General features: G+C 43.6%; 1 protein-coding gene across 1 annotated transcript; it reads right to left on the bottom strand.

Moving 5' to 3' along the window:
- Positions 1–7,783: 7,783 nt before the first annotated feature.
- On the bottom strand, positions 7,784–10,788 carry LOC117472174 (tubulin alpha chain-like). Its single transcript, XM_034117333.1, has 4 exons — positions 10,684–10,788; positions 9,616–9,838; positions 9,201–9,349; positions 7,784–9,097 (listed from the first exon to the last, which is right to left on the bottom strand). The coding sequence occupies exons 1-4, from the start codon at positions 10,684–10,686 to the stop codon at positions 8,120–8,122; spliced, it is 1,353 nt and encodes a 450-aa protein (XP_033973224.1). The 5' UTR covers positions 10,687–10,788; the 3' UTR covers positions 7,784–8,119.
- Positions 10,789–11,384: the final 596 nt, after the last annotated feature.

The following is an 11,384-nucleotide window of genomic DNA, read 5'->3' as shown; positions in this document are numbered from 1 at the left end:
GAGACGGAGCGAGAGCCAGAGCGAGAGCGAGAGACAGAGACAGAGACGGAGCGAGAGCGAGAGCGAGAGCCAGAGACGGAGTCAGAGACAGAGCCCTCCGGCCTCCTTCCGGAGACATTTACTCTCCATCTTATTTCTCTTCCTCCACCTCCTCCACCTCCTCCATGCTCCCAGCCTTCTCTCTCCCCCTTGTCTTCTCCTCCACCTCCTCCATGCTCCCAGCCTTCTCTCTCCCCCTTGTCTTCTCCTCCACCTCCTCCATGCTCCCAGCGTTCTCTCTCCTCCTTGTCTTCTCCTCCACCTCCTCCATGCTCCCAGCCTTCTCTCTCCCCCTTGTCTTCTCCTCCACCTCCTCCATGCTCCCAGCCTTCTCTCTCCTCCTTGTCTTCTCCTCCACCTCCTCCATGCTCCCAGCCTTCTCTCTCCTCCTTGTCTTCTCCTCCACCTCCTCCATGCTCCCAGCCTTCTCTCTCCTCCTTGTCTTCTCCTCCACCTCCTCCATGCTCCCAGCCTTCTCTCTCCTCCTTGTCTTCTCCTCCACCGCCTCCACCGTCAAAGAAAAGTCGAAAAGGTTCGATTTGCACTATACTATATACTATACAATACATTTCTTTAAATGATTGTTTGGAAGACTTATTACCTAATTATTAAAATTGTGTTATTTATTTTTAGAATGCAGGAAACACAGGACCCAGAAGGTGTTCCTCTATGAGAGCATTGTGGAAAGAAGAGTTTGTAATGTAAGTGTGTTATAATTTCTTCCTTTTTGTTTTTCTTGTTAAATAACATAAAAACGTACAGAACATTATTGGTACCGTCTACAGACCATCAGTGAGATATCTGCACAGAGCCCAAACGATACTAACATATAACCGCCTCTGAATCCAGAGATACACAAGTATCCACTATCGTACAATAAGAGCCATCTTTCCACCTTTAAGCTCTTTTCTGCTCTTTGGTTTTAGCGCTTGGCCGACGCGCTCACACATCACTCAGAGATATATTGTTCGTTTTTGGTACATTTATTTCCATGTTCGTTCTCTTCTTCAAACACAAATGAAGGTATCTTACCAGACGATATTGAAACAGTTTTCTTCACTTAAATAAACAAATCATATCTTCTCTGCAGTGCAATGCAGCGGTCAAAAAACTGTGTGGCTTCACAACCAAAATAGCACGCAGAGTGTAATCAGCAGGACTCTTTTAACCAGCTGAGGCAATCGCAGCACCAATCAGCCGCTCCGCCCAACCGTGGCTGCGGATCCCAATCAAATGACACCAAACAATTATACTCCATTACATACATTAAATGATTAAATAATAAAAATAATAAATCAACGTTTTGGCTCCTACACTCCGGCCCCTAATTGTTATGGAATCACACATGACAATTACTAATAAACATAAAATGGAGAGCCAATACAAAACATTTGTTTGTTAACAACTATAATTCATATGAAGTCCACTGAAATATAGTGTCCATCTTCGGGGCTTCTGACCCTTAGTGGGGTGAATGTGTATTAACACATGAGTCCGTGTGTGTGTAAATGTGATTGTGTGGTGCAAGAGGGGAAGGGGGCTAGAGCTCGTTTTGGGACTCGACCAGCAGTACCAGCTTCGTGATGGGTCGACGGAGTGTGCTGGTTTTTGACTGTACTTCCACTTGTCGTACAAAACCTCTCGAGTCTGGCAAGACTTGCGTTATTCGTCCCATGAGCCAGGAATTTCTTGGAACATTTTCGTCGACGATAAGGACAATGTCCCCGGTTGCAAAATTCCTCCTTTTCCTGTTCCACTTTTGCCTTATTTGGAGTTCCGGTAGGTATTCTTTGGTCCATCGCTTCCAAAATAAGTTGGCCATGTACTGAATTTGGCGCCATCTTCTCTTCCGTGGCAGTCGCTCGGATTGAAGACACCAGGCGGAAGAAATGGTTTTGATTTGAGCAGCAAAAGGTGATTTGGAGTGAGGGGTCGATCATTTATGATCGCCTCTACTTCGCAGAAAAGTGTGGCAAGTCCTTCCTCGTCAAGCTTTTGTTCTTGCGTGAGGGCACTGAGAATGCGTCTGACGGTTCTGATTTGTCTTTCCCAGATTCCTCCGTGGTGGGAGCCTGCTGGTGGGTTAAATATCCAGTTTATTTCCTCTTTAAGAAGCTTGTTCTGAATTTGTGTGTGGTTTAACTCTTGTATTGCTTCTTTTAGTTCACGTTCAGCTCTAACCATGTTGGTTCCGTTGTCTGACCTCATGACCTTGACAGGGCCTCTTCTTGCAATGAATCTCCTGATGGCATTAATGCAAGAGTCAGAGTTGAGACTGTGCGCAAGTTCAAGGTGAACTGCTCTGATGTTTAGACAGGTAAATTTTACACCGTATCTTTTAACTGTGGCTCTTCTCTGTTTCAACTCAAATGGGCCAAAGAAATCCACACCCACGTTTGTGAAGGGCGGATCATCAGGGGTAACTCTTTCTTCCGGCAAGTCTGCCATGAATTGCTGACTTTTTACACCACTGAGTTTCCTGCAGGTTACACATTTAGAGAGGATTTTTCGGATGGCAGAATTTCCTCCAGGAATCCAATATTTCTGCCTTAAACGTGACAGAGTATGAGTCCTTCCACTGTGCCTTATGTTCTCATGGACATGTCTGATGAGGAGTTGAGTCACATGATTGTTTGCAGGTAAGATAATTGGGCTTTTGGCTTCGGCTGGCATTGCGGATTTCGCTAACCTTCCGCCAACTTTTACCAAGTTGTTCTGAAGAAAGGGTGCTAGTTTGTGAAGATGACTGCTCCTTTTTACTGCAAGTCCTTTCTTTAGCTCAGTTATCTCATCCTTAAATGAAGCGGACTGACAAAACTGAATTATGGCAGCTTCCGCTTCCTCCAAGTTTTCAACAGTGAGAGGTCCTTTTTCATGTTTTGCTCTCTTTTCCTTCAAATCCATTTTTGGCCTCGCCATCAGAGCGGATTTTATGCGTAGCATCCAGGCCACAGCTTTTTTCAGGCGATGCCAGTGGGAATAGTAAGTGAGCAACTTGTTCACTGTAACAGAGCTTTCTTCCATGGGGGTGACACTTACTGCAAAAACTTTCACTTCAGGGTCGCTGGCTGTTAGAGTCAAATCTGGAGATTTAGGCCATTGATGCTCAGGGAGACTGAGAAACTCTGGTCCCCTTAACCAGGTTTCATCTCTCAGAAAGCGACTTACAGAGATTCCCCTTGAAACACAGTCAGCTGGATTCAGGCAACCATTAACATACCTCCATTGGGAAGTCTCTGAAGCAGATCGAATGACTGTGACTCTGTTGGCAACGAAGGTGTGGAATCTTGTTGTTTCATTTTGTATGTACTTCAGCACAGACGTGCTGTCAGTCCAAAACACGGATGGCTGGAGTTTAAGCTCTAACTCTTCCTGCAACATTCGGTCCATCCGGACGGCTACAGTGGCAGCGGTAAGCTCCAACCTTGGGATGGTCACAGGTTTGAGTGGAACTACTCTGGCCTTACCCATGATAAAGGAACAATGAACTGCGTTTGCTTTGTTCATTAGGCGAAGGTAAGACACCGTTCCGTAACCACTTTCACTAGCATCTCCAAAGTGGTGAAGCTGAGCTGAGACTGGATCTCCAAAGTTGAGTGGTGTGATGCATCTTTTGACTTTGAAGTCTCTCAGTAATTGCAAGTGGTGTAGCCAGCTCAACCACTGTTCCTTACATTCTTCAGGAATATTTTCATCCCATCCTAGCCTTATTCCTGTTAATTTTTGCAAGATTTGCTTTGCATGGAGAATCACAGGGGACAACATACCCAGCGGATTAAATATAGAGCTCACGACTGACAGAATACCTCTCCTGGTAAGTGGTTTATCCTGAGGATTGAATTTGAAATGGAATGAGTCCGTTTCAGTGCACCACTGAACTCCGAGAGCTCTTTCAACAGGCAGGGTACTTTTATCCAGATCCAGATCCTTTATTTCCTTTGATCTACTTTCCTCAGGTATGTTTGTAGTAGAGCTCTGCTGTTGCTTACCCATTTGTTTAACTTAAAACCACCCTTACTGCACAGGGTTTTAAGTTCGTGAGCGATTATCACTGCCTTCCTCTCGTCTTCCATTGATTTTAGGCAATCGTCCACATAAAAATGTCTTAGCATCGAAGAGACTGCCTCTGGGCTAAAGTCATCCACATTGTCTCTTGCACACTGTTGTAGGGCAAAGTTGGCGCAACTAGGCGAGGAGGTTGCTCCAAAGATGTGTACAACCATTTGGTACTCTTCTAGCTCACTACTGAGATCTCCATCGGGCCACCACAAGAATGTGAGAAGATCCGAGTCTTCCTCTGGCACCTTGACCTGATGGAACATGGCTTCAATATCTGCCATGAATGCAATGTTCTTCTGCCGGAATCTTGTAAGGACACCAATAAGACTGTTGGTTAAATCTGGGCCTTGGAGAAGACGTGCATTCAGAGATGTGCCCTGGTAAGTTGCACCGCAATCAAAAACCACCCTCAGTTTACGCTTTTTTGGATGGTACACGCCATGGTGTGGAATATACCAGCTCCTTTTGCTTTGAATTGCCTTGTCTTTTTGTTCAGGTGTCATTCTTATGGCAAAACCTTTATCAACAACATCCGCCATGAACTCTTTGTACTCCTTGTAGAATTTGTTGGAATTTTCTTTTTAGGTTCAAAGCTCTTTGTTCAGCAACACATCTATTATTGGGAAAATCAAGTCCTTTTTCCTTTAATGGCAGCCCAATACTGTAGTGTCCGTCTACCAACTTGACAGAATTAGAGACACTTTCCATGAACTTGTGATCCTCTCTTGACATTTCCAGACGCTCCTTGTGTTGATGTTCTGGAAAGTCGAGCTTCACTTGCTGCTTCAACAATTCCTCGATTTCCACAACAGAAATTCTGTTTGCTGTAACGACTGACTTAATCCAACGAGTCGTATCTGACCTTCCTAGAGGTCCATTTATTGTCCAACCTAAAATGGTCTCAACAGCGTACGGGCCATTCCCTTGGCTGTTTATGACTTTGCATGGCTCTAGAGCAGGGGTCTCCAACCTTTCTTCATCTGAGAGCTACTTTCAAAAAATGAAAGTGGCCAAGAGCTACTTGCATCACATCGCTTACATTTATTCACATAGCCCTCATCAGTTGAATTAAGCTATACTTTTGTACACGTGTGAAATTGCAATACCTAAAGCTTATCAAAAATAAGGTCCAAGAAAACGAAGATTTCTCACATATTATTATGGCCCACATAATAAGTACATCACTGAACATTCACATAAGTGTCCTTAATCACCACCTTACAAGCATTTCACTCTTTTGTTAGTGAGATGAATGGCACTGCATGCAGTCCACCATAGAGGTGTATGCTGGACCCACTTAAGGTTGACTTAATAGAGTCATTTAAATGTTCATCAGTCGGTCTTGTTCTGTATTTAGATTTCATTCATGTCAGAAAAAGCTGCTTCACAAAGGTATGTAGAACAGAACCAAATAAAGCAGACATTTTCAGTGCTGCTTGGTGAATGTTCTTATAGTTTTCTGGGTCTACAAGGCTCCAGAAATGTTGTGAGTTTTGCTGAGACTTAAGCTGAACATTATTTTGGAGATCTCCACAGGATTGACACTGAACAGTTGTTCAGCCATCTTTTTCTTCTTCTTCTTCGTCTTGACATTAAATTATAAACCATAATAAATCAATTGTATAGGTCTAGCCTCCCTATATCTGTGTGTGAAAATGGTTCCATTCTCAAAAACAAAAAACTAATACTTCTGCAGTCTAGCTGCAGCTTCTAGCTACGGTCTTCTGTTAAAAAAAAGACACTGAATGTCTTGAATGTGGCATCACACACATGACTTGAGTCTGAAAACAGCAGGAGTATTTACAATAGCATTATAAAAACAAAAATAGTGCATGTGGGTGCACACTTACATTATCTGTCTTACTGTTACATAAATCCCATGAATGTATGAGATTAAGTTAGCTTCATCATATCTCAATCAGTGATTAAGTGAATAATAAAGTTTCTATCGGGTCACTATCAGCCTGTCACTCATTATTTTCAGGGAGGGGGCGGGGTTTGGAGGAACGGAGAGGAGACGGTGATCGCGGAAGCTTTCCTCCTGCCTTCACAAACTTTACACAAGTATTTATCAACTGAAAATAGCAAGAGGACATTCATACTCTGCAATCCAAGACTTGATTAAATCCACCAAAAACCTGACATGACGATAACGAGTGTTTTTCAAAAAACACAAATCCCTCCCTGTGTGTCTCTGAGGCGCAGCGACAGGGCCTGATTCAGAGCGGGTCATTCTGCTGTTGGTTCTGGACTGGTGTTGGTGGAGAAAGCAGACTGCTCCGTGTGTGATGTCGCTGTGCTGCTGTCACGTCTGTTCCTTGATCTCTGCGTCACCGACCATTTGATATTCATGTGACAGAAAAAATTCTAAAATAAAAAAACCTTATGGTCCAGCCGCGGCCGAAAAATCAATAAGCAACCTTACTACGCTATAATCGATAATCGAGCGGCGAGCTATTCCTAGCACCACTAAACACTCCTGGTTTAATCCTGAGGTATTTGTGTTATGTAAGGCATTGCACCCACCTGCTTTGTGGAGGAATTAAAGCTTAAATGTTGAGTGCTTATCAAGGAGGTGCAGTTTGTTAACCAAGGGATGTGTTGTGTTACACACTGACTGTAGAGTACACCACTGGGAATATATTTCTGTTATGTTAACAAAAAGTAGTGCCCGTTGAGCGTACAGTAGATGTCTTAATCATTACATTTGAACAGCAGTATTTTCTCCATAAAATCCTATGTTTTCAACTTTCTTTCCTCAGAGAACATGCCTGCGATCATAGTTGAATGTGTGTTCGGAGAGGAAAAACATTACATGTTACTTGTTAGACGCTTTTATCCTAAGCGACTTACATACTCAATACTGTGGACAATCCCCACAGGAGCAATTTGGGGTGAAGTGTCTCAGGGACACAACGACATGCTGACTGCAGTGGGGTTTGAACCTGTGCTACCCTGATCCGAACACCAACGCACTAGACCACTGCGCCACACATTTCCCAAATAAATGTTGTCAATTTTCTCATCACTGGGTTTTATAGCTTGTTAACAATCTCATGATCTCAGGAGAGTATCTTCACAAATGATAATAAAATATGAGAGGTTAGGACACAAAGTCTTCTGTGCATCAATAAGTGACGGATCTGAGCTCAGTGGGGTCTGCGTTTAATTTATCATTTCAAAGCTGATCAAGGTAACACTGCAGTAAAGAGGTCAGCATAAAGCCTGAAGGAGATACTGATCAAAGCAAGCAGATAAATAGCTATTTTAGTTTAAACATGTGCACTAAAAGCACGAGCCACAAACTTTAAGAGTATTTATCTCGGCTGTCTGTATTTTATTTATAGTCAAATTATATTTCATGAAATTAGTAATGACAAAGCGAATAGCAAGTACATTTGCATTGTGTCATATAGGAACATTTAATTTTAGGCATGAGTATGCACTAACTTCCTTAAAGCAGATGTGTGTCTGTTTAGTTGAGGTTTAACTCAGTAATTGTAATTATTTTGACTCGGATCTCACAAGCCATAACATTTGAAAATTCGATTGAATGGTCCTTTTTAAAAACATTTTTCTCATCATCATTGAAAAATATATTGAAATGATCATGTGTTATTTTCTGTACCAGATAGGGAAGTCACATTCACCTTGATATAAAGTCATTTAATGGAAGAGGCAGATGTCATGTCGGAACACAAGTGCACTTTATTGAAATGGTTTAGTCAGTGTACAGGTTGCCTCCCCCGGCCTGGCATCCCATCATCAATGCCTGTCAGAACAATGCAGTTAACCAACATTTGGAATGACTCAAAAGAAAATAGAAAGATTAACATTTGTTTTAAGTCACCAGATGCAACAGCTGAACCCTGTTTTTTTTTTTTTTTTAAACATTACGGTGTCCTTCATCGTTAAGAGTTTAAAATCTTGAGTCACGCGCCAAAATAACTGAAGCCAAGCTAAAGAGATGGTCGTCCAGGCTCTGGAGGGTCAGAGTCTTCACCACAGATGTTTCAGTGGCTTAGTACTCCTCCCCTTCTTCTCCTTCGTCCCCCACGCTGTCGGTGCCCACCTCCTCATAATCCTTCTCCAGGGCGGCCATATCCTCTCTGGCCTCAGAGAACTCTCCCTCCTCCATCCCCTCTCCAACGTACCAGTGGACGAAGGCCCTCTTGGCGTACATCAGGTCGAACTTGTGGTCCAGGCGAGCCCAGGCCTCTGCGATGGCGGTGGTGTTGCTCAGCATGCACACGGCCCTCTGCACCTTGGCCAGGTCTCCTCCAGGAACCACGGTGGGGGGCTGGTAGTTGATGCCCACCTTGAAGCCAGTGGGACACCAGTCCACAAACTGGATGGAGCGCTTGGTTTTGATGGTGGCGATGGCAGAGTTGACATCTTTGGGCACCACATCACCACGGTACAGGAGGCAGCAGGCCATGTACTTGCCGTGGCGGGGGTCGCATTTCACCATCTGGTTGGCCGGCTCGAAACAGGCGTTGGTGATGTCAGTGACCGACAGCTGCTCGTGGTAGGCCTTCTCTGCGGAGATAACTGGGGCGTAGGTGGCCAGAGGGAAGTGGATACGAGGGTAGGGCACCAAGTTGGTCTGGAACTCAGTCAGATCCACATTCAAGGCACCATCGAAGCGCAGGGAGGCGGTGATGGAGGAGACGATCTGTGCAATCAGCCTGTTGAGGTTGGTGTAGGTGGGGCGCTCGATGTCCAGGTTCCTGCGGCAGATGTCGTAGATGGCCTCATTGTCCACCATAAAGGCACAGTCGGAGTGCTCCAGGGTGGTGTGGGTGGTCAGGATGGAGTTGTAGGGCTCCACCACAGCGGTGGACACCTGGGGGGCGGGGTAAACCGCAAACTCAAGCTTGGACTTCTTGCCGTAGTCAACAGAGAGACGCTCCATCAGCAGGGAGGTGAAGCCAGAGCCGGTTCCTCCTCCAAAGGAGTGGAAGATCAGGAAACCGTGGAGCGCTGTGCACTGGTCAGCCTGGAAATAAGAGATAATGGTTTTAAATGTTTTGCCATCAATCGAAATATTTTTTTATTTTAAAGGCTTCACTTGCAACATGTAAATGAGATGAAGAGCTCACCAGTTTGCGAGTCCTGTCAAGAACCAGGTCGATGATCTCCTTGCCGACGGTGTAGTGACCGCGGGCGTAGTTGTTGGCTGCGTCCTCCTTTCCGGTGATCAGCTGCTCGGGGTGGAAGAGCTGGCGGTAGGTTCCTGTACGGACTTCATCTGAGAAACAACACGGGTACAGTCATGGGTATTGAACCAGAATAATCCAGAATATTTTAGATACACGTCTATTCTACTGTAGATATTATATGAGCTGTTTATTGATTTTATTTTATTATTTATATATTTCAATGCCTGAACACACTGCTGCGGCAACAAAATAATTTCCCAATTTGGGTTCAATAAGCATCTATTTATCCGTCTGTCCTACCCGTCTTCTTCAAAAATATTATTACACGTTTAAATAAAAATATGTGTATCCTTACCGATGACAGTGGGCTCCAGGTCCACAAAGACGGTTCTGGGGACGTGTTTGCCGGCTCCAGTCTCGCTGAAGAAGGTGTTGAAGGAGTCGTCTCCTCCTCTGATGGTCTTGTTACTCGGCATCTGACCGTCAGGCTGGATGCCGTGCTCCAGGCAGTAGAGCTCCCAGCAGGCATTGCCCATCTGGACTCCGGCCTGGCCGACATGCATAGAAATACACTCACGCTGTGGAGGAGAGACAAACAGTTATTTTATTAAAGAGCAGATTACATTTTTGAATTTGAACAGATACATTCCATGTCAGTTTATACAGTGCAATCACTGACCTCCTTATACAAGTACTACAACGTATGTTAATACAAACCGTTTCCATGTGTCAATTTGACAAATAAAACACAACTGGATTCAACTCTAAAATTGTGATTTGTCGCAATTAAATTAACCAATTACCAACACTATCTACACACTATTAGATATACAGTCACAGGGATACATTAAAAAAGGTTGGGAGGGAGGGGTACATTACAATATGGTCGATTTATTGGACAATATTTCCCTAAAAATCATTCCCTTTTAAAATGGTGTTTTGGGCGCTGACAGGTTATAAACCCTAACCCTAGTGACTTTGTGCTGAGTCACGTGTTCCTGTCCGGCCTCCCAAAACGAGCAACATCTCTCCTCCCTACTGCAAAGCCCTGCCTTTCTGTAACGTTCCTGGACCGACTCGTTATCTGATGGAGTCCTCTAGCTCGCCGGCTTACAGTAATGTCTTCCAAACCCACAAAGATGGGAAAACAGTTTTTCGCATACCGTTTTATACTGTATGCTTTCATTCCTATTAAACTGGAGAAAAGAAATTGCCCAGATGTCGATACAGTATCTTTGACTGTAGTTTAAAGCGATGGAAGTTACGTTTTAACCGCCAATTTCAACCGTTATGATTTGAACTGCGCCAACTGTTTGGACTAAAGCCACCTCAATTTAGGCACATAAACGGGATTTTAACTGCAAAAAATCTAATTACCGGTAGTTTTATTATTTATATAATTGTTTTGTTCGTCAGTACTCACCATTTTTGTAGGATTTTTCCCCTGCTTTTTTCCGACACTGAAGAATCGGTTGTTGAAGGTTGTAGTGAAAGGAAGAAAGGAGCTTCCAATATTTATAATTTTCTGAGGGGGCGGAGACACAGCGGCGGTTTAAATGTCTTTCTGGCGCGAGCAAACGCTGGGCAGAGGTGCATTCAGGCATGGCTCGAAATATTCCGATCCTACACGTTAGCTGTGTCATCTAAAATAACTGTTTTTAATTTTCGTTCTATTGAACGTCCAGAAACGTTTGAATTAAGATCAGCAATTATTGTTTCATCGTCTAAAAAAGTGTATTATATATTCACCCCATGCAAACGTTTTAGGCTTCTATTTATGTCGGCCCTGAATTGGAAAAGGCATGAAAATATCACACACACAGAGTTGAATTATTTTTTTTCTAATCTCAACAACACACAAGCTGCACATATCCCCATAATTTATACAATATCAAAAGCTAAAACTACTACTACAAGTTTGTTTTCATTGTATTTTTAACCTGAAAGTTACTAGAATACACACAAACAGTCTTATTTGTGATCTCTTAAGTTCGGAAGGCGAATGTAGGAGAAGCACTTGAAGGCAGCATTACTCAAATAAGGAAGCAGGCTCTCTCTCTCTCTCTCTTTCTCTCATTCAATTCAATAGCTTTATTCTAATAATAACAATAATAATAATAATTC

Source organism: Trematomus bernacchii, unplaced genomic scaffold (assembly GCF_902827165.1).
Source record: "Trematomus bernacchii unplaced genomic scaffold, fTreBer1.1, whole genome shotgun sequence".
Classification (NCBI taxonomy): Eukaryota; Metazoa; Chordata; class Actinopteri; order Perciformes; family Nototheniidae; genus Trematomus; species Trematomus bernacchii.
Note: the sequence above shows the minus strand (reverse complement) of the source record. Positions and strands in the feature narration are given on the sequence as shown.

Coding starts and splice junctions, on each gene's coding strand:
- LOC117472174 (XM_034117333.1), bottom strand. Junction 9,350..9,615: donor CCTGGAGCCCACTGTCATCG/GTAAGGATACAC, acceptor GTTGTTTCTCAG/ATGAAGTCCGTACAGGAACC. Junction 9,098..9,200: donor TTGACAGGACTCGCAAACTG/GTGAGCTCTTCA, acceptor TCTTATTTCCAG/GCTGACCAGTGCACAGCGCT.